Source organism: Adiantum capillus-veneris, chromosome 30 (assembly GCF_014529385.1).
Source record: "Adiantum capillus-veneris isolate H3 chromosome 30, ASM1452938v2, whole genome shotgun sequence".
NCBI classification, from domain to species: Eukaryota; Viridiplantae; Streptophyta; class Polypodiopsida; order Polypodiales; family Pteridaceae; genus Adiantum; species Adiantum capillus-veneris.
Genome location: NC_140960.1, coordinates 70,228,786 through 70,252,712, shown reverse-complemented (window position 1 = coordinate 70,252,712; position 23,927 = coordinate 70,228,786). Strand labels below are relative to the sequence as shown.

General features: G+C 41.3%; 1 protein-coding gene across 1 annotated transcript; it reads right to left on the bottom strand.

Annotated features, from left to right (window-relative positions):
• Positions 1-16,474: 16,474 nt before the first annotated feature.
• Positions 16,475-22,061, bottom strand: LOC147418160 (F-box protein At5g50450-like). The gene is made up of 3 exons (XM_086506457.1): positions 20,913-22,061; positions 20,348-20,510; positions 16,475-17,669 (listed from the first exon to the last, which is right to left on the bottom strand). Exons 1-3 carry the CDS (start codon positions 21,182-21,184, stop codon positions 16,767-16,769), a joined length of 1,338 nt encoding a protein of 445 aa, XP_086362583.1. The 5' UTR covers positions 21,185-22,061; the 3' UTR covers positions 16,475-16,766.
• Positions 22,062-23,927: the final 1,866 nt, after the last annotated feature.

The window sequence follows — 23,927 nt, the reverse complement described above, 5'->3', positions numbered from 1 at the left end:
AAGATTGCTGCTTGTTGGCCAGCGTCAGAGTCCGACGAGTTATAATTGGCAACAACTCGATCTATAATAGATGGATCGAACTCGCCAAATTCGCGAACGTGCTGCAAAGAAACACGTCTTGTCCGTCGCACAGCATGCTTGCATTGATTACAAGGACATAAGACCCTCGTTGAGAGATAGGTGTTTCGGTTGGACGGTCCCACATCCTCGTCGCTACTCATAATGAGGATAAAAAACTTATAACCTGGACAACAAATTTAATATTCTATTGGCATTCTTCGTCTTATCTCTCTCTCTCTCTCTCTCTCTCTCTCTCTCTCTCTCTCTCTCTCTCTCTCTCTCTCTCTCTCTCTCTACCTCACATTCTCTAGTCATGTCCAATCCCCGCACACCTCGGTCTAGAGGTGCACGGAGATCAGAACCACCGGGTTATAATCTCGTCTTTATTGGTCAATACCTATATTTGTGGGTACAAGAAATCTAGACACCCACGTCTACATGATACTGCATGTAGTGGACAAAATCCCTTTGCCTCTTCTCTAGCTGTAGCACTTCACTTCATCTTAACATCTTTTCACAGTAGATCTTTTCACTGTTCGTCTAACTCTAAACCCTAAACCGTAAGTAATTCTTGCGTGGACTCGATCTAACGTAAATAAGCGTAAATCTAAATAAACGTAAATCTAACTAAAAATAAAGCTAAATCTAATTTAACGTAAGTCTAATGACTAGAGGTTGTCTAGATGGTCATTGTGTCGGGGATGTAGTGACTCTTGCCGCCCTGAAGATCCACCTTCTTCCCTATCTTCTGAAGACATTTCACCAGTACTTTTGGATCGACGGAGCCCACCATGAGTGAAGGCAGCAATACCCTATATTCCATTGAGGGCTGTCTTCACCCGCTTCATGCAGGCATCGCAGTCTATGGAGACCCGCATCTAATCTAATATAACGTAAATCTAAATCTAGCTTAAATAAACGTAAATCTAGTTAAAAATAAACCTAAATCTAATTTAATGTAAGTCTACATATAACCTAATCTTTAACGTCTTTTAAGATAGTTTCCTACGACGTTTTAACTCTCTTCTTCCTGTGTGTGTGCGCGTGTGTGGATGTGTGTGCCAATAAAAAGAGATAAATGGTATAACCTTTCTATCACCCATGCCAAGTATGATAGATTGATTATGCCATTTCTCTCTTGAATAATAGGTCTTCAGTTCAACTCCTCGTCGGCTAGATCTTTAGGTCTTTTAATTTTAATTAGTTTCCTACGACGCTCCCTTAGTTTCTCTTTCTTTCTCTCTCAATGTGTGTGCGTTTTTTTGGATCGTATGCATGTTTTCTTTCTCTTTTCCTCTCTCAATGTGTGCGTTTTTTGTTTATGCATGTTCTCTCTCTCTTTTCCTCTCTCAATGCGTGCGTTTTTTGTTTATGCATGCTCTCTCTCTCTTTTTCTCTCTCAATGTGTGTGTGCATTCTTTGTTTATGTATGTGTGTGCGTTTTTGCACTCTCTCTCGCTCTCTCTCTCTCTCTCTCTCTCTCTCTCTCTCTCTCAAAAACACTATGTGTGTGTGTGTATGTGTGTGTGTGAGAGAGAGAGAGAGGGAGAGAGAAAGAGGGGAAGGGAACATGAGAATGAGGAGAGGGAAGGAGCATACCTGGCTCTCCTTCCTCTCCTCGTGTGTGTGTGTGTGTGTGTGTGTGTGTGTGTGTGTGTGTAAAAGAAAAAGAGAGAGAGAGAGAGAGAGAGAGAGAGAGAGAGAGAGTGAGGGAGAGCGTTACCTGCTCTTTGCTTGAGGGCGCCGAAAAACTCAGATCTGAGATCTGAGTTTTTGGGCGCGCTCGGTTATTTTTTTTACCCCAGCTGGCGTCGCTATGAGCGTCGCAAATTTCTTTGTAAATTTGCGACGCTCATAGCGACGCCGGGAATTTTTTTTTTTGAGCGTCGCTAATATGAAGAGCCTCTTGTAGTGCTTCACCTGTAGAAATGAGTTGCTCATTGATATCCTTGACACTAGCAAGGAAAGTGTCCATATCATCTTCCTCATGCATAATCTTCGACTCCAGCTCTTTACGCAGCAAAGCAATTTTAGCCTCATTGCGGCTTGCATAAAGACCAGCCAAAATATCCCAAGCCTGTTTTGTAGATTTTGCTGAACGAATGTGAGGAACAATGGTGCGCTTCACAGACAATGCAATCAATGCATGAGCCTGCGCATCCTTTACATCCCAACGAGCTTGTTATGTCGTAGGCCTGCAACAAGACCTGCAACATCCTTTACATCCTTGCAGCAAGACCTGCAACATCCTTTACATCCTTGCACCAAGACCTGCAACATCCTCAACATCGCCTACATCCTCAGAACCAAGACGTAAATCAATGCCCTGCACAATATTCCATATGCCCTTTGACACAAGAACGTGTTGCATCATATAAGCCCACATAGGGTAATTATCCCCATCCAACCTGTCCTCAACAACAAACATCTTGAATACATCTGTGTTGTTGTTGTTGTCAGCCATGGTAAATGCTGCACTTGATGTGAAAACTGCCCGAAAATAGGAGAAACGGAACGGGAACAACACGTGCTATATAGCACAAACCGTAGAAGACTATAAGACACCTGTTCTGCAGAAAACGACTCTGACAGAATTTCTGCACAAAATGATGAAATTGCCTATGCAGACCTGCCTATAGTGGAAATAGAGGCTGAAATGATCCCGAATCAGAAATCTGAGCAGATCAAGCTCTATGAGCTTTTCTGAAATTTTTGTCGACTTGCGAACACTTGCCAAAGCTCACTGAAATCGGAGAAAGTGAGCAGGCGTGTGCTAGAGCAGCTGGCGACTAAGCCCGGGAGGACGCAACCTGCTCTCATACCAATTGTTGGAAATAGGGTTGCAGAGAAACACACACAGCTTGGAGAAGACGAAGGAAGCTGAAGGCACACAATAGAGAGTGTATTACTTAGTGTGCAATGGAAAGATTGATAGCCCTAGAGTGATGGGCGTATATACAATGCTCGGGGGGAAAAACCTCCTAAAGAGGGAAAAAATGCCCCGGTAGTCCTAGTGTGTTCACACACATCACTACCACATGTATATGGTAACAGTTTCAAAAAATGCTACGGATCAGCTTATTATCGATGCAGATGTACATGATGTACTTGATGTGGAATGAGCAGGTTAGAGGTATGCCAAAATGGATGGTGCTTACTTTGTGTGATAGTAAATTGGATGCACCTTTGTCTATTCATAGTCATTCACGTTCTCACCATGCATCTTATGCATCAGATTACTGTGCTTTGGATGTTTCTAGCTTGTGTGATATAGATGAACCTCTATCTTTTGATGAAGCACATAATGAAGCTGATGCATCTTATGCATCATATTACTGTGCTTTGGATGTTTCTAGCTTGTGTGATATAGAGGAACCTCTGTCTTTCATTGAAGCACACAATTTTGAAAATTGGATGGCTGCCATCCAATCAAAATATGATGCACTTATAGAAAAATGACACATGGACTTTATGTGATTTGCCTCCTAGCAAAAAGGCCATTGGTACAAAGTGGGTTTCCAAGTTGAAATGCAAGCCGGATGGTGAGATTGATTGCTATAAGGCTTGACTTGTTGCAAAAGGTTATGCACAATAGAAAGGCATAGATTATGAAGAGACTTTTGCTCCCACTTGTTGTATGACTACTGTGCATTTTCTATGTGCATTGGCAGCTCATTTTGGATGGGATGTACATCAATCAGATATTGTTACTGCTTTCTTGAATGGTGAAATATTTGAGGAAGTCTATGTAGCGCAGCCTAGCAATTTTGTCATTAAAGGGCAAGAAGATAAAGTGTGCAAATGTAAGAAAGCTTTATATAGGTTGAAGCAATCTCCTGTGCTTGGTATGAGAAATCTAACACTCATTTGGTTAAACGAGGCTTTTGTAATAGTCTAACAGAAAGCACTTTGTATGTAAAGCGTGAGGGTGATGGACTTCTCATTGTTGTTCTATATGTGGATGATTTGCTCATCATTAGACCAAATGAGACACATATTGCTGAATTTAAGACTGATTTGAATGCTACTTTCAAGATGAAAGATTTGGGACTGTTGCATCATTACTTGGGGTAGTTTAAGCAGTGTGATGGTGGTATTGCCTTGTGTCAAACAAGCTACATAGAGACATTGCTATGTAAGTTTGGACTTGAGGATTGCAAACCTATTGCCACTCCCATGGAAATAGGTTCAAAATTGAGTCTTCATGATGCTGGTGATCTTGTGCCGATGTCACTCTTTACCAAACTACTGTTGGATGCCTTATTTATGTATGCATATTTAGTTTGCAATCTCACAGGCCAACAAATTTATGCATAGCCTAGGGTCTAAGCATTGACAGGTTGTCAAGTGGATCTTTTGCAACTTGAGTGGCACTTTACATCTTGGGTTGTTTTATCCCAAGGGGAGAATCATTGCCATCACATTTACATGATTTTTTGGACTCAGGTTAGGATCGTTGTTATGACACGCGATTGTCCACGAGTGGTTTTTGTTTCATGCTCGACAGTTCATGCATATCATGGTTGAGCAAGAAGCAACCTACTATGGCCAATTTCAGTTGTGTGAGGATGAGAATAGCGTAGTCTTCATAGCTCCACTTGAGTGTGTATACATCAAATGCCTTATGGGGTAGATTTGGGTGTTGGACAGGACACTGCCAACATCACCTACATTGACAATCAAAGTTCATTGGCAATTGCAAGGAATCCAATTTTCCATGCTTGGACAAAGCACATTGAGGTGCATTACCACTATGTCAACGAGAGACTCTCAACAAGCTAGAGAGATCGACTTGGCTTAATGTGCCAACATAGGACAACCCTGCAGATCTTTTCACAAAGGAATTGTCTCATGAGAGAAGTTCAAGCTTTCCGCAAAGCTTTGGGCTTACTCCCCTTTGTGGGATGATCATGTCCTTAGGGTATGGCACTTTTCTATACTCTATGTGCCAGCTCTTGTTCACATCATCACGTCCAGGGGGATTTGTTACCATACATATGTGGTGGTGATGTGTGTGAACACACTTAGGACTGTCGGGGCTCTTTTTTCCTCACTAGGAGGTTTTTCCCCCCGTGCATTGTATATATGCCCATCACTCCTATTTTCCAACATAGACTAGAAGTAATTGGGAAAGATACTTGTACCACCCAACCAACTAGTCAAAAATATGCAAGCAAAGCCTTGCTAATGTAACCGATGATGATGCATAGGCATGTTAACTTAAAATGGAGTGAATAGTCAAAGATACTCAATATTTAAGATGGTGAATCGTCCCACATTTAGGAGAGCATTGATATGAGCCAATTGGAGATGTGTCTCGACCAATTGGAAGTCTTGCTATCATCTGAGGTGCTTACTTACAAATCTCATATGCACTTATTAGGAAATTGGTTGCATTGTTGTACTACAATCCACAAATTTGTGTGCAAGTGGATGTTTCCTTTGTCTATAATTTAGTGCTCATCAATAAGCTTGCAAAATATAAATTAATCACACTTAATCAAAGATGGTTCATGTTCATAGGATTTACACTTCGTGTGCACCAATTGAAATGAATTTTCTCCAATCTAGTAAGCATATTGGAATTGGAGAAAACCTTTAGTGCACTTGCAAGAGTTGCAAACGAGAAAGCTAAAATTAGGTAATAAGTCTAAGCGTAAAATATTTCATGCTTTGTTAGCAAACAACTAGAACAAATTGTAGGTAGGAAGGTTCATTTTGTGGATCTCATTTGACTTTTGATCTAGTGTATAGTCATAATATAAAAATAATATCTTGCGATTTTATCTAATTTTCTAAGCTCTTTGATAATTATTTAAGTTTTCATTAGTTCAAAATATCCCTTGTAATGTCTTCCAAAAATGTATAGTGATATAAACGAATGGTAAATAGCCACATTCAATTTCACCCATGCATTCAAAGTGTCTCTAGTTACCTACAAAAAGGTTTATTGGTGTAAACAATGATATTTTTTCTTTTTAATAGCTTAGTTTTTTCTACTTTTTTCTATTTTTTCTATCTTTGGGCAAAAATTTGACAACCAATAAAAACTAAATTATTGAATTATAGTGAGATAGTCCCCCTTAATTCTGTATTTTAGAACTCGAATGTTAGAAATCGATATCATTTACCTATTGTACTATATCGAAGCTTCATCCCTTTAATCTGAAGATTAATCCTAATGATGGATAGTTAGTTTACATAAGTCTTCCATGTTTTATATGCTTAACAATAATGAAAATTGGAGTATTAAGAGAATTTTTATATTAAACATAAGGGAAGGATAGCTTATACTTAAGGGGCAGTTGGAAAATAAAGATAAGCTTAAGTAGCTTATTTATGCACAATATGCAATCATGAATAAATTAATCTTTTTACTAAAGAGTAATTAAGAAAATCTAAATAGGCATTAGAATAAGGAAAAACATTATGAGTACTATCCATTTGTTGGCTATGGAGAATTTATTTCTCATTATGATATCAAGGACCATTGTATTTCTCTTTTATTTTAGTTTTTGGTCTCAAACGGTTTGGTGTAGCCTTCTTTGGGGAGAAATAATCACTTGGGAGTGAAGAAAGTAAGTGTACATGTGCATGCAAAGGAGTGTGGTTAGGTTTGTTTATAGAAAAATGATCCAAAGGAGGTACAAGGGTCTTTAAGAAAGGGAAGATTTTAGGGACATCCTTGCTAAAATATGTCCCAATTGGTAACTAGATTGTTAGCAAGAAGCTAGACAATAACAATTTCCATGCTTGGAAGTCTAAAATGACCAATTTCCTTATGGGTAAAGATTATGGGAGTACATGATGGAGAGCATGTGACAACACCAATGTTACCAAAGGAATGTGCAACTATTGCGTAGATAAAAATGCTTAAAGATTGAAACCACAGAGCTTGACAAGTCATGTATGGGCTTTCTATGCATCTGATGGGCGCTATTATTGGGCACATGCAAGATGCTCACACCCCTAAGGAGGCTTGGGATACTTGACTGTTTGTTGGATGTGACCTACACGAAAGCAAGAAACTTCTATGTTGAAGACTGACTCAAATACAATGGTGCTCCCCCAATCTACGAATTTTTATATGTAGAACAATCAAAGTAAACAATATCATAGCATAAATAAATAATGATTATATCATAGCATAGACTTGAATATTAAGGACTATAAATGACTCATGATACCCAAGAACATGGCCTAGAGGCATGGCATAATAGGTGCATAGGACATGGCCTACATAAAAGGCACAAGGCATGGTCTAGAGGCCTGGCTTACAAATATGGTTCAAGGTCAGGCCCAAAAGTCAAAGAAAGAGTAAGGGAAGGTGAAAAAGAGAGAACAAAGAACAAGGAAACTTGGTTCTTTATTAGGAAACACTTTACAATCACTCCAACTCAAAATATGAGATCAGCTAAAGGAATAGGCGCTAAGAGGGGGATTAATCCTCTTCTATCTTTGATATTATGTGTTAGAGTTAGAGAATATAAGGATTAAGGGGTAAAATCTAATAAACAATTCATCATAGAGATAAAATGATGGAAACCAACTAATCATGAAATGAATTATATTACTGAATGCACAAAAGTTCTCCTTATACAAGAGAGATTTGACAACTAGGGCTTACATTAGAACTTTCCAGATATATGACACGTGTATCCTACATGTAGGGTTTACTCTAGAAAGAGGGGGTACACCTGGCTCTATATGCTTGTTACCATATTATGGTAGTGATGTGTGTGAGAACACTTAGGATTGCTGTCGTGGCACTTCTTTCTCTCATTAATTTATTTATATATTAATAGCAATAGAGAAAGCCTTCTCTTTGTTATGAGATACTCTGTGATACTACTTTCTGTGGTATGCTCTTGAGATTCTCCATCTTCTCCGTCTTTGCATCTTTCTTGTAACTATATTTTTAACATGTTCTTAGATCACTTTCCTAGATTGAGGTGATTTTTGTTGAGTATTTGTCGAGAGACATAAGAGTTCAAAAGAGATTATATGATTTTGACTTGGGATTATTTTTTCTTTTGTTCTCAATATTGGTAGTACTGTGCAAGCAATTTTGTCATTTTGCAGATATTTTTGACATTGCAATTTTTTGAAACACGTGCACTTTGCTACATTTGCAAAATCTGATGTGGTTGCTGCAGTTCCCTCTCTTGAGGCATGATTCAAAATGTGTTTGAAGGTTGTATTTTGGGAAAAATGCAGGTGGAAAGTGTTTAGTTTCTTTTCAAAGGGTTAGTTGCACATCTATTCCCTCCAGTTTCATGTATGTTATGAGTATGAGCTTAGCCATGGGCATAGCCAAGGCAGATATTTTACACATATTTTTTGACGATGCAATATTTTGAACACATGCACTTTGCTACATTTGCAAAAATCTGATATGGTTGCTGCATTTCCCTCTCTTGAGGCATGATTCAAAAATGTATTTGAAGGTTGTATTTTGGGCAAAATACAACCTTCAATATTCTTGCAATATTTTGAACACATGCACTTTGCTACATTTGCAAAAATCTGATATGGTTGCTGCATTTCCCTCTCTTGAGGCATGATTCAAAAATGTATTTGAAGGTTGTATTTTGGGCAAAATGAAGGTGGGAAGTGTTTAGTTTCTTTTCAAAGGGTTAGTTACACATCTATTCCCTCTAGTTTCATGTATGCTATGAGTATGAGCTTAGCCATGGGCATAGCCGAGCACAAAAACACTCCGATAGTGGAAATGTTGGATAAGTTTTTGCCAATGCATGCACACTAAGAGTTATGGGTCTTAGTGTTTAACAAAGGCATATTTGCAATGACATGCAAATTCATTCATTTGGCTATTCATGAAGCATTAAATTAGCCAAAACCACTGAACTATTTGTTGAGGATTATGTACCGTTTTCAACTTAAATCACCAGTAATAGTGGAATTGGCTATAGAAAAAATCAGCAAGTGAAGGACTTTATCCAAAATCACATGGATATGCTCAAGATTTCTCATCAAAATGTTCAACAAGCATGGGATAGATACAAGAAGTATTATGACGTGAAACGTTGGCAAGTTACTTTCACAGAAGGTGAAGTAGAGGTATTTTTATTGTAACCTTCAAAAAGTCTAAAACCTGCTTATACATCTAAGTTATCTCCTAGAGATTGTGGCCCATTCAAAATACTCAAGCGGGTTGGAGATAGGGCTTGCACACTCTAGTATTCATCCGGGTTTTCATGTAAGTGGTTTACATAAACGTTTATATAGGGACAACAATGCAGTCAATCAAATGTTCATGCTGATTCGTTGAGCTTTCCACCAACCGCATGAACCTAAACATATTCTTGACTATCATGGTACAACTTAACTGGGGAAACATTAGTTTTCTTAAGAAGAAATGTCCCACTTTTGTTTTCGAGGATGAAAAGGCTTCTTCAAGGGGGAGTAATGTCAAGGCAAGCTAGGGGGATACGACCCTAGGCTAAGCATGCAAGGTTCAAGAGTCTCCTAAAAATAGGCTAAGAGTCTATAAAAGGAGAAAGGTTGAATTAAGAATGACATGCATAGTTCCCCTGACTCACATGTCACACAAAAATAAGAAGAAGTTGCTCAAAACCATAGGCTCCCTACAACACTAGGATACCGGCCGGTTCAAGAGAGTACATCGACACAAAGCCATTTGAGAGATCCAACAATGAAATGAGTAGACTAGCTAGAGGAAGATAGAGCATGTCTTCTCAAATCCTACTATAATTCTGCATAGACTCTTCACTGCCTAACCACTAGCTATTCATGCCATACTACATCCCTAATTTTGTTATAGAATAAGGGAGTACAACCATGATATGAAGACGAGTAGCTAGCTCCATTCCCCTCATCCCTCATATAAATATATACATACATCCCCATGTCACTCTAATTTGTTTTGTATCAAGTTTGTTTTCAACACTTTTTCCTTTCTCTTGGATACCCAGAGGACACTCACGTGTACACCATTTTGTCTCATAGACCAAATTTGGCCTCTAGAAGATGTTGATAAAACTCTAACACTGTGTGTGTGTGTGTGTGTGCGCGCGCGTGCGCTTTGACTTCATTTCATTCAATTCATCTAGTATGCATATAGCGTTTCCATGCTTGGGACAAGTTATGACTTTCAAAGTATGGAATATATTAGCACTCTAATGCAAATAGGTATGACCATACATTTTTACTTGAATTATTGTCTCAAGCATTGAGTAGTCTGGCCAACTGTTAGTGAATAATGTTTAGTGCGAACTGTGGATCCAACACATATACTCTCTCTCTCTCTCTCTCTCTCTCTCTCTCTCTCTCTCTCTTTGGGCAATATTCACAAACGTGAGTTGTAAGTATATTAAAACCCTCTTCTTAATAAGCTTATAGCCAAGGTCTCCTATGTTGTAAGGGTGGGTGATATCGCCAAATTTGTGAATCAATGGGGCCAACTTACTTTTTTAAGAGACGAAAGATAATTTGACCACTCAAAAATGTGTTCGATCAGTTATCAAAATACAAGTTTGAGGCTTGTCAAAAAATTATCTCCACGCGATTATATATTACTAAAACAAAAAAGAGGAGTCTTTGTAAAGCCAAAATGCTTCTTTGTTATAGCTGATTAATCATGCTTATTAAATATTATTTCACCTCTAGCCTGCCTGTCCGCTTATGGGGGCTTTTACCCTACCGCCCAATCGCTTCCTGTGCATTTGTACTCATAGCCGCTTGCCTGATATTTTTTTAATGGGGGCACGTGGAGGAGAGAAAGAGAAGGGAGAGCGAGAGAGATCTGCTAGCTGTGTTCCTAAAGGCACTAGACGCCGATGTGGAGACGAGCACTGTGGGTGCACCCTTGCACCTCCCGTGTGGGGCTCTCTCTCTCTCTTAGCCAGTATGCGGCAGATTTTTGAGCAGGAGCACACGCCACCAATGTCTGCTAAAGGCTCAAGCGGGTGTAGGTGGACGAGTGGTTTGCAGATGGTTATTGACGCTAGCTGGGGCTCATGTTGATGGGAAAATAGGGTGGCAGGTGCCAACAGGAGACAGATCTTGTTGTGCACCTCTTGAGCAAATCAGGAGTTGATTGATGGTGCAAGACATGAAAGAATCAGAGTGGGGCGATGGCGAGCTGCAGCCACATGCATGAATAGCAATTCGATTTAAGTCGGAGAGCCTGGAGAGTGCCAGTCAAGATGTTGATTCTGGAGCCTCTATAAGGAAGAGGGATTTCTCCTTCCCATGGCTTGTGGGAGTGGGGCGATCGCGAGTTGTAGGTCAGTGGAATCCAGAGGGGGAGAAATAACGTCGCTGCAAGCTAATGGGGCGATGGTGAGCACGGAAGAGAGCTGTAGAGGGCCTGTCGGAGAGAGTTTATGTGCCTACCAGTTCAATTTTACACTATCCTTCTCTACTTTTCCCTGCCCGAAGGGGGCTTGCTTTTGTTTTGGGGGATCTGGCTAGATTCCCCATAATTGATCACATGTTATTTATGTTTATGTTGGGTCAATTTTGAAAAAATGAGATTATAACCGGTATATGCCTTTGATAACATCCCATGGACTTTAAATCACAAAAAAAGTAAATCAAAATTTGTCCCAAAGAGTGGTTTTCTTGCACCCTTCATACTCTTGTTTCCTAAGTATAGCCGACAAGTAATCTAAAGAGACATGGGTAGATAGTGCAAGCTCGCCATGCGACCTGCGATGACCTCCTGTCTTTCCCATGCCTCCATGGTTTCCTTTGGAGGGCGCTCCCGTGCCCATTGTCATCCCCCTTTGTAGAGCTGCCTGTCCTCGTCGCGCGCTCTGCCATCTCCAGGCAAACCTGCCTTGCGCTCCAGATAGCCTCAGGCTTACGCTGCTCTGCAACTAATCTTTCGCACACTGCAGGCCGTAGCCTTATCTTCCACCATGGCTCCGTCACCTGCTGCACTCCATTGCTCGTTTGGCCGCCCATCCTGCACTTCTTTTGAGGTGCGACCCCCTCCCTAGGCTCCAACAACGCCGCTTGCTGCTACCGTTTCAACCTCGCATGCCTTCTCGAGCCGACCTTGTGCTGCCCTGCCATGTTCCAGCATGAGCCACAAAGAGAGAGAGAGAGAGAGAGAGAGAGAGAAGAGCGCCGCCCTGCCATGTTCCAAACCACAAGCGAAGCACCACTTACCGATCCCATCACCACACACCAGCCCTTCCACACATACAAAAAATCACCCAGCCCTAACCGGTAAAAATAAGGGCAAACTTCGGTTTTTAGGTCAAAATTTGAAGCTTTTACCGGTAAAACTTGTGTAAATTGCCCGGTTTCTTAAAAGCAAGCTCAAAATCTAACCGAGATTTTACAAATTCATCCAGTTAAAATACACTCGACCCGGTTTTTTTCTAACACTACTCGGAGTTTCAAAAATCATGTAAGTTGAAACCCCCTTTTGACTTTCCCTTTAAATGCAGTACGTCCAAACAAAAATTAACTTTCCTTTTCTCTTCCATAAAATTCAGCTCAAGGTATCTCCCAAGATTCCACATAATACTAATGGATTCAAAATTAAATAGACCTACTACAAAATTGAGCAGACCTACTACTTGCTTGATAATGGAATTCAAGCTCAAATCTTGGGATTTCTGTTTGCATTTCTTCCTTAGTGTTCTCCGATAAGCTATAGATGAGACTTAATGTGCATGGCACAGTCCCTAGAAGTACAAGGGACTAAAATCATTGATGGCGTCTGAAGTTAATAAATTGAGTGATTTTTTTGTCAATTGTGATTAAAATCAATCAACGCTTAAACATTTTTTTTTGTCAACACGATGACAACTAATCTGAAGTTTCTTGGCTAGCTTTGCACAAAGGAATCTTTTGGGATCTCCTCTGAAGGCTTGGGACCTACTTGCGATAAAAATTGTGACACGTGCACAAAACAATGTGAGCATACCTTGATGGAAAGAAGCCAAAAATTGATTGAGACTATATGAACAAAGTTGAGTTCAATTTGTCGAAATGAAGCCAAATTTGGTGTTTCTTGACTAGCTTTGCACATAGGAAGGCATATCTTGAAGGAAAGAAGCCAACAAGTGCATGAGACCATACAATCAAAGCTGGTTTCAATTTTTGTAGAAGTCTATGAGAGGATTTTGGATTTAAGTAAATTTGTTTATATATTTATTTTGCAATTCCACACAATGACCTGAGTTACAAAATATAAAGAATAACACTAGTCTCATTATTCATAGTAAAAACATTCAGGTTACATTGCTTGGGTGACACAAACGTTCAATAAGATAGAGCTTGTAGTGGTAATTACATGAGCACAAAAAGAGGAAAATTCTCATAAAAAAAGATGAGAAAACTGAGAAGTAAAGCGTTCCCAATCTTCCCAAGTGACATCTTCAATGGGATAACCCTTCCACTGGACCATAACCTCTCGGATTGTTCAGTGTCCTAGCTTCCGATCCTTCATGTCTAAAATTTTCTCTTGCTCCATGTGTAATTCTTCCTGTGTGATAAGAATAGTATCCTCATCATTTAAGATGTGAAGAGGATCTGCAACATATTCTTTTAGCAAGTTAACATGGAAGACATTGTACACATGCAAGTGAGGGATAAAGCGAGTTCATAAGATTGGTCCCCAATTTTTCAAAATGAACCCGAATTTTCTTGCTAGCTTTATGATGGTAAAAGAAACCAACAACTGTCTGAGAGTGTATGATCATGTATAAGCAAAATGCAGATGCATTTCCATTGCTTTCCTACTTATAAACTTTGATTGCAAATATCTTGCAAAAATTGTTGGTATAATTTGACTTTAATCGAATTGTTTGATAGGCTTAAGAATGACGAATCTATATAATATTCCCTCAGCATTGAAAATTTTGTCGAGTTGATGTGAATTTGGATGTCCAAATTGATGCATTGATGATGCTAACAGCCGCACCTATAAATTGCACCAGACGTTTGAAACCACTTTACTAGGAAAAGGGTGGTCATTATTGCATCATGTAGACAAACGTTGAGGTCTCTAAGGCCATTTGAAGCACAATTGATGAAAACCCCTATCCATGCTTAATAGAACGAATTCAACATTGAAATTCAAAACCTTCCATGATCCATGAGTTCACATTAACGTCAATAGACACCAAATTCAATGCCTAAATCCAACGATAAAATCATCGAGTCCCATGAGGCAATTCATTGCGATGTTGTATTTGGCTATGATTTGTAAATTTTCCCACCAAGTCCATTTCCCCACGATAGCGATCAACTTGCTATCTTTCTCTACTACCCTTGCTAGCCTTGGCTAAACCCACCTCTAAGATTGGTTTAACAAAATGCCATGGTATACTTGAAGAAGGTAGGTTTGCATTGTCATGCAATGCATAGTTATTAGTTACTTTTTGAAAGAAGTCTCTTTCGCGGTCACTTGTGCACCAATTATTTGTCTTATATACAACTATGCAAGTCTTCGCCAACTTTGACATGGTTGCACCAGCTATATATTTCTTAGAAGGCAATGGTCACTTGATGCATAGTTGTTACTTACTTTTTGAAATAATTGTGCCTCGTGCATGGTCACATGTGCACCACTGATTTGTCTTATATGCAACTATGCAAGGCCTTTTGTAACTTTGCCGATTTTGGCATAGGTGCGTCACTATCATTTGCTGGCATAACTATGCTTTGCGTGACCACCTCCTAATTAGTGCACGAATGACCATTCCAATATGGTATGTTTGGAAGGTTACGCAATGCATAGTTATTGGTTCCTTCTTGGAATAATTCTCTCTTTCAGAGTCACATGTGTACCGGCTATTTGTCTTGTACGCAACTATGCAAGTCTTCTCGTAACTATGTCGATTTTGAGATAGTTTCACTAGCTTGATGCACGCATGACTGCATCCCAACCAAAATGGAAATTTAGAGAACATTGTAATTCGAAAGTATCTTCATTTTCCCTCAAAAGTGGCATCGCTCTATTTGAGGAAAAAGATGAAATTAAGTAAATGACGTACACATGCGATATTGCAAAAAGTTGCATTGGCTAAGTTTGAGAAAAAACAAAGGTGCGTGGCCCGATTCTCAACATCTTTAAATTTTAATTAACATTTAATTGCATGAAAAAGGGTCTAGATTCCTAGAAGACACCAAAACCACATGGAGTCAAAACTCAAGTCCAAAAATATATTTAATCAAAGTGGGTCTTTAAAATAGATCATCATGGCCAAAAAGAAATATATTAAATATTTGGAAAAAAGAGCGGCTCCTTACATGGCCGGCTATAGAATCCAGAGACTGAGAACCCCAACAACTTTAGAAGAGAAGAGAGAGAGAGAGAGACCACCAACTTGAGAGAGAGAGAGAGAGAGAGAGAGAGAGAGAATCCAAAGTTAGTGGAGGTCAACCTGAGTAAGAATTTTCTAGCGACACATGGTCACACTATTGTCTGTGTCAGAGTGTGGGTGTGTTCGTGTGCGCAGAGAGAGAGAGAGAGAGAGAGAGGACACATGCTGACATGATGTTGAGATACCATAGGTCCATAGTGTGTGAGCACGGTATGAGAGAGAGAGAGAGAGAGTTTGGGGGGGGGGGGGGGGGGGGGCGGTGGTGGCCCAGTGTGGGGAAGGGTGAAACGAGCTCAGTTCCAACTGTGGAGAGAGAGAGAGAGGGACTTGCATTGTCTCCTAGTGAGCTTCTTAATTTATTTTTCATGAAGATGTGTATCATGGTCGAACTGATGGAAGTCATCGTAACCTTCATACACACTTCTTTCTCATAATTAATCAAACAAAGTCAGTACAGAGAGCGAGAGAAGGAACCTCCATATACACAAGAAGATTTAGAAATTATCTCATGTAGCAAAACAGTCTTTTTCAGCATTTTTCATACAATGCATAACATCATGAGCTTCTGCTCGAGAGGCACCGCATACCTAGCTAGGTATGCAATGCCTCCCTCACAAAAGCTCATGATGTTGAGGTAAGTCACAATGTGGGAATTATTGTGATAATTTGTCCAAAACTTCTTATGATAACACTTCTTCCTCGTTCATACAAAATCAGTAGAGAGTTGAGACGAGAGAGAGAGAGAGAGGAGTCTCAGGAATCCAACTATAGAAAAAACCTGGAACCTAGAATTTCAAGTAACTATAAGAAAGATGGTTTAATAGCGGCCTTTAATCACCAACTACATCCCCTGGCATGAGCTCGGTGGACACTCCATTCAGCTTGCATTTGAGAATTTGAGAAAACTCCAATAACCGCACACTAGCAGCCGCCCCATACTCACACTTTTCCTTAGCATTCCAACCAAGACAGAAAATTTGTAAAAACTAGCTGACAGAGAGCAAGCCAAGGCAATTCTCATGCAATATGGCAAATCTTACACCCATACTTCAGTTGAAACAATATTTGGTATCAGAAACTCGGAGTGCTCGCATTCAATGCAATCATATTCATTAATACAGTTACAACGGCCGGGCCATCATCCTCATCTCGCCTCTTGGCTAATCAAGATAATGCTTGTCTTCGATAACTATCATTCATCAGTGTTAGTGAATGCTTATAATTATCACCTTGTGGCAATGGAATTATATCCTTTTCAAAGCCATGCATTACAGAGCCTGCATGCGCCCCATTGCCGTCGAAAACAAATATATCTCATGAGTCATAGCCGTAGAGCAGATTCTGCGTCATTATGGCGCAGTATCTGATCTGATGCAGTTAAAAGTCCTCTGCCTCATCATCATTATCATCGTTGAATTGGGGCTGATTATCATTTTGATTGATGATCATAAACGGGGCTTGTACGCGATTTGCACCTCCATGCCCATGCATGTGCTGACCATGTCGATTCTGCCAATTTACTGCCATAACACAAGCAAACTTGTGCCTCAGCTTCCAATCAAGAGCCTGGCAAGCTCGTGAGCAGTAATTGACAGACCCGCATGCAGAACAGCGCCGGAATTCATGTCGACGAGTTTCAGGGCGGCCACAATTCTCATGCGAGCATAGCCGCAAACCATCAGGCGGCGGGCAAATCGCAAACCATTCGACCAAGAAACGATGCGCAATATGCAGCTTTGGGGGCGGAACATTGCATCCAAAGTCACTGAGCAAAGAGCACCCTCCGCTCTGCAAAAACTTGTAAAGAGGATGCCGATGATGATCATGATGATGGTCGAGCGCAGCCTTTTGCGCATCAGTGAGCTTGTTAAAAGAGGGCTGGTAAAGAAAATGGTGCTGGAAGCAGCCGATGGCGATTTTAGTTGCCGTGATTTGTAGAGCTTGGCCAGTGATGTTCGACAAATTTGATGTCACCGCGGCGGCGGCCTCTCGTGCATTTGCCTCTAGAAGCAGTTTCCGCCCTTCCAAAATGTTGCGGTTGATGCCATAACCATCTTGCAAGCAATGCCCGAGCTCACGCATTGCATCAATGTGACCAAGAGATGCGGCGCGAGCACATAGTGACACTCCTGCCCTCAAATTCTTGTGCTTTCTTGCACCACCGCTGCCATTGAACTGTATTACGGCAAGTGAGTGAAGGGCACATGGATGCAAAACCTTCGCCGCCTTTGACATCAGCAGTATTCCTTGCTCTCTCTCACCCAAGCAATAAAACTTGATCTGCATAATTATCAGAGAAAAACATTACCAATAATAACCGGAATATATAGTCCATTTAAGACAAACATAAGAGGTTATATACTACTAAAATAACCATGAAGATAAATCTCTTTAATTCATAACCTACAGCAATGTCTTACAACGTACCGCTCACGTGGTCCCTACGACACCCCGGTCAATATCTAGCAAAGCTGATAGGAAGAGAGTCATTTGAGCTAACAAAGAGTCGATGAAAATAGGAATCCTCAATGCATCATTAAATGGCATGCAAGTAGGACTATAAGAGGCAAATTTACTTGGTTGATCAGCTGACAATCACTTAATTAGGGCAAGAGCCTTGTCATTAATGTTAATGGGTTACCTCATGACGAGGGGAGTAATGCATCGTTGCTGCCTTCAAAATATAGCTTGAAGAGAGTGACCTTTAAAGCTTTAGGGGATGCAAGGGCAACACCTGATGCAATGATCTTTAAAGCTCTAGTGTATGCAGGCCTAACACCTTTATTACGTTGCCACACCTAGGGAGTGGACCACGATGTGCATAGTTACAAGGGATAATCATTTGCAGGTCTCTGTTCCCCGTTCTCATTCCAACTTCCCATTCCAAATCCCCGTCCCATGTTTCAGACGTGAGTACCCGTAACAGGAATGGCATTTCATGCTCGGTGCGCCATTCCCCATTCAGGGTAAGTATGGAAGCATTCCTTCAGCAAGAAGAGGTGAGTAAAATTCACCACCGTTGCAGCTTCTGCCGTAATTAGATCAAACTTGGGGCTCATGCAACGTATAAACCCATTGAGATAAGCTTAGGAGAGCATGCTCTCACTCCATATATTATGTGGGAACAAGCCCATGATTGAGGCTTGCAATGGTCTCAGGTCAAATGTTCATGGGCTTCAAAGGAAAAAGAGCCACCGTGGGCATGGGAACAAGCCCATGATTGAGGCTTGCACTAGCCAGGGATCAGCTATGGGTGCGCACTGGGAATAAGGTTGTGTTTCCATGAGGCTGAGCCTCGTAAAGTGGGGTCATGTGATAAGGGGTACGATGACCGTGGGAACAAGCCTCTGAATGGGCTAGGCGTTATGACGAAAGGGGGGCAATGGGATAAGGGTGCATTCCTGCGGGCAGTAACAAGGTCGGGACGGGATGAGGACGATACATAGGCGATGGTATGAGGCCCATCAGGGGGGTGAAGAGGACCTATATTGTGTATGTAGGTGTTGGGGCGTTTGTACTGCCTATGTGTGGGTGCGGCACGTAAGTGGGCAGCGATGTCGAGACCAGGCAACACATAGGACAAGGGATGAGGCCCCTAAGGGGTGTGAAGAGGCCCTATGTAGATGTGTATGTGTAGGCAGGGTGGGGGTGGGGGACGTAAGTGGGCAGCAATGTGCATAAAATTTACCATAGCAGCTTTTTGGGTGCTTTTTCTGCAATTGCAAAAATGGAGGAAAAAAATAATTGGGCACGCTATTTAAGAGGCTATGGGGGGTGGTGAGTGGTGACCTCGGCTCTCTCTCTCTCTGTCTCTCTCTGCGGCGCAGAGAACAGAACAGGAGGGCAATGTACTACTACGTCCCCCACCCTCCTTTGAAATCTTATTTATTTTTTATAAAGAGTGGACCGCCTCAGGGCTGACGTCAGCCCTAGCTCAGCCTCCTGCTGCTGGTGCCTTGCACGCACACCCACACCCACACCCACACCCACACACACACTCGCCAGTCTTTTTTTTCATTTGGGTTGTACTCTCTTTGCCTGTAAAAGTTGCCGTTTTGACCATAGCCCCCATTTAAGTTCCCTCCGCCTCATAAATTACGCATCGGCAGCTGCAGTTAAATGGCATTAATAGCTCCATTTGTCAGATCTTGGCAATCCTTAGTTTTAATCTTCTAAATAAATCCTTTGACGCAACTCTGTTAATCATGGTACAATAATCGATAAGGCTAAATTAAGGCTACACTATGGTTCTAATAAGGTTGGTTTCAGGGCTTTAATATATATCTTTTGCATATTAAGGCTGAATTAAGGTTATCCTATGGTTAGATTTGTTGTCAAGGCCTTATTTTGAAGCTTTCTAGTAATCTTTAATCTACCGTTTACTCTTAATAATCATAATACAAACAAGGTTAACGTTGATGTCCCTGCAAAACCGTAATTATTTCCCCCCTATTTTATTGTAGATTGTAGATAACACTCCTGCATGGTTGACCTACTGCTCATAAAGCATAAAATTACAGGCTCTAGCGTTAGGTCATTACAAATCAGAACCATAATTAATAGTGTTAAGGCTCCTTTGTGGTGTTACCACCCTAATCACTGCCCTTGCATAGTATTAAACCGTGCTTTATGATGATATTACCCTAATCACTGCCCTTACATAGTATTAAACCTTGCTTTGTGATGTTATTACCCTAATCACTGCCCATACATGCATTAACAGTGATCTATTCTGTCATGCAACTTCTTGAAGCCGCAGATGTGCCCTTGCAATCAACAGACCCAACTTCTAAACGCGGAATCTGGCGCGTGCACGGTAACGCACCTAGGTCATTCAGTTAAATCTGGGCTTCTTATCATGAGATTAAAGATCTGAGACATTAAGCTCTTCCCATGGCCCCATAATGACAAAATCCAGAGAGGCTACAGTTTAAACAAAGTGAGAGGGGCTGGCTTACCATGCCAAGGGTATAGCAGGCTTCAATGTTTCCCACATCAGCGCATTGCTGCAGGAACTCGGAGGAGCCGTTGCACCATGTCAATGCCTTCACCCTCAAAGCCGGAGCACTGACCTTTGCCAGAACCAAGGGATGGCTTGCTATGGAGTTGAACCTTTTGCAGCTGCAGAAGAGAAAACACAATCAGTGCAATAACATCAGTACATAGTGCAATATTATAAGGATGACTCTGCACAACCCTAATGACATGCAAACAGAGCCCCTATGGTCATGAAATGAGTGGTATGAATTTTGGATAGCAACATCGTCTTGATCTGCGGCTAGATACGGCCGATCAAACTCAATCGCTTCAGGCAGGCGCAAATGCCGCCCTATCTACGACTATGCCATTGCATGTTTTGTAACTTGATCATACAATAGAGATTTAAGGCTATAATGTGAGAAACACAGAAAACTCAAAGCTTGTGACTCTTTGCTATGCACATGTGCTTTCTAAGAATCTTCTTCATCACAGAACACATACAATCCTTCATGATCAAAACCAGGTTAACTCTTCAAGCCTTACGTTCTCTTGCAGCCGATGAGATCCGAGGGAGACGATGCCGAGGCACTTATACACCTGAAGATGCAGATTAGCAGGTCCTCAGGAAGCCCTTCAAATGGGTTGCTTTCAGTGAGGCTGCTCTGATTGGCAGATTCCTCTATGAGGATGAGGTCTCTTCCACCTCCATGATGCTGATCCTTATGTGATAAAGATATCCTCGCCCTCTTCGGCACCGGCTCCAAATTGGCAACACTCGCGCAGACGGAGTAGCTGTGCCCGCGCCGCGTTCGCATCCTGCACCGAGGTGAGGACAGCGGCGGGAGGGAAGACAGAGAGAGAAATGAGCTGTGAGGGCACAGATGAGGGGGTTGTTCCTATTTCTCTCTCTCACTCGCTCTTTCTCTCTCTTCCTGCTTCTATAATGGAAGGAAGATCATCATTCACTTCTGATGTTGCAGGATGACAGTTATCTGTGGGGATAAAGTCTCTCTCCTCTTCTGGAGGCAAGAAAGAGAACAATAATAAGTCTCTCTCTATATGTGCGTGTGAGGTTGATAGAAGCTCTTTCCCTCTGATCTGTGTGTGTGTTTTTGTGTGTGTGTGTGTGAGTCCCTGTGTAGAGAGATGTAGGGGGGAGACAAGGAGAAGGGAGGGATTGCTATAAGGGAGCAGCAGCTGTAGATATCAGAATTTACAGCTGCTGCCGAGCTTAATAGAAGGAAGGGATGATACTCATTATATCAGAGGTCCCTACTGCATGGACAAAATAGCAGGCGAGAGGGAGAGGTATGCATCAAAGCAATGAAAACAAACAGCTAGGTAAGAGAGAGAGAGAGAGAGAGATCAATCATCAAAGGCTCAGTCTAGGCATATATTGCTGTGTGAGAGAGAGAGAGAGATCAAAGGCTCGGGATATATTGCCGGGTGCGAGAGAGAGAGAGAGAGAGAGAGAGAGAGAGAGAGATTATGGACTAGTTACGATGTAAATTGCTGTGTAATTTGTGTGTCTAGCGAGAGAGAGAGAGAGAGAGGGAGAAAGAACAAATGCTAGAAGTCTCAGGTGGATAGGTTGTATCCACCTGTGTGTGTGTGTAGAGAGAGAGAGAGAGAGAGATCAAAGCTGGCTAGGCATTTTATATCGCTGATCAAGGACGCCCGCTGCTGATGGTATGGGGAGAGAGAGAGAGAGAGAGAGAGAGATATGAAGGGCTAGTGATAATATAACGTGACTGTAATTTATCTGTTGTGTGCGCGTAGAGAGAGAGAGAGAGAGAGAGAGAGAGAGGGGGGAGGGGGATGACTCTTAAGGCTTGATAGATAGTGGGCTATGATTGGGGATTTGGGGTCAAGAAGCAACCCAAACCAGCAGCAGCAGCAGGGCGAGCACAACTACCCAACAGTAATCTAGATGATGAAGAAGATGATGAGAGCTAGTAGAGCAGGTGAGTGAAAAAACAGAGTTTCAGACCTATATAGAGAGAGATGACTTTGGTAGAGAGAGGTAAAAAGAGTTTGACAGAGAAAGTAGTGTGAAAACATCACATGTGAGAGAGAGAGAGAGAGAATATACAGAGATAATTGACTAACAGTAAGAGTGAAAAACACACAATAGTTTGAGAGAGGGGAAATTAAACACACGCACTTATAGAGAGAGAAAGTGATTTGTGGGTAGAGAGAGTGGTAAAAGACAAAGGTGGGACTGTGGAGGACGAGAGAGATATCTGTGCTAGGCTAGGTAATGGGTGTAAATGAGAGAGAAAGAGACGGAGAGTGCGGAGAGAGAGAAAGAGACACACTTACGGAAAGAAGAGATAGAGAGAGAGTAGTGTGTGTGTCAGTGTCTATAAAAGCAAGAAAGCCTCTTTAGAGAGAGAAGTTTTAATGGAGTGGACTTTTATGATGAAAATAATTATTGAAAGAAGTTGAGGGAATCCAGGCACTGGTCATGATCGTAGGCAACCAAGCGGGAAAATAAAACAACATGATAATTTTATAAATCTACCACACTTACCCACCCTTTTTCACACCTTTCGGCCGGCCGCTCACACCTACCCTGGACCAAATTGAAGAGCCTCCAAATAAAAAAGCTGGCCATTACAAAATGTAAGCTTGGTGCTATGCTTTGTCCTTGCCATTCAAATAGCCTCCTAGATATTATGGGGTCATCTTTGATAAAAGGACCCTCAATTGTAGTCAAATAGAGGACCTTCAGACTTTAGTGCTTAGAGCTTGGTCACATGTGTTGCCGTCTTGCTCCTCAGTCGGTTATTAACAGTTAACGTAGAGAGAGAAAATACGATCACATCACCTCATAAGCAGTGTTTGGACCTTGAGAGATGCAAGATACGCAATAATCGCCTCAAATGAATTGAGATTCTCACTAAGCAGTCGTGCCGCTCTGGGAACTCCCTCCCTTTGAACACCCTCTGCTTGAGTAGTTGACCTGCTCTTCTCAGGTACTCATTTTGGTAATCATTTGGCGAATGGAAATTGGGTGACTCACGTGACCAAGCTCTTAGTCCCCCCCAATGTGCTTTGTAAAGTAAAGGGTCGTTTATTTATGCAGATGACTTTGACGTTGACACCGATTAATGGTATCTTATGATTAGCGCTTCGTAAACTGATTGTAACCCATTCAAAGGGGGATACGTCAATGTGGGAGGGTGGTTGAAGCACTCCCAAGGAAAAAAGCTACAATTTCTTGCCGGCCATCACGTTGATGTCTTTGTTGCAAGGTATTTGGAGGGCCCTCCACAGTTGCCCTTAAAGGTCCTGTGGGGGACCCCACAAATCAATACTCTTTCTTTATCCAATGGACAAAAAAAGGACAAAGCCAAAATTCTCACAATATTCAAATAAACATAAATGCAAGAAGACTGTATTAAATAACAAAATTTGATAAGAGTCTTATACGTGAACCTTACGAGACATAACAATATGTCACTTATATTGTATACACATAAATGAAACCTATTGAACCATCATTCTCGGACTTTTTTAAAACAATTTTTTTAGATTCTACACTAAATGTGTCAG

What these genes read in the sequence shown, in the direction of transcription:
- LOC147418160 (XM_086506457.1), bottom strand. Translation starts at nt 21,184, where the DNA reads ATGCGAACGCGGCGCGGGCACAGCTACTCCGTCTGCGCGAGTGTTGCC. An exon ending in CTCATCGGCTGCAAGAGAAC is followed by an intron (nt 20,511 to 20,912) that starts GTAAGGCTTGAA and finishes TCTCTTCTGCAG; the next exon opens with CTGCAAAAGGTTCAACTCCA. An exon ending in CCTGCTATACCCTTGGCATG is followed by an intron (nt 17,670 to 20,347) that starts GTAAGCCAGCCC and finishes ATAATTATGCAG; the next exon opens with ATCAAGTTTTATTGCTTGGG.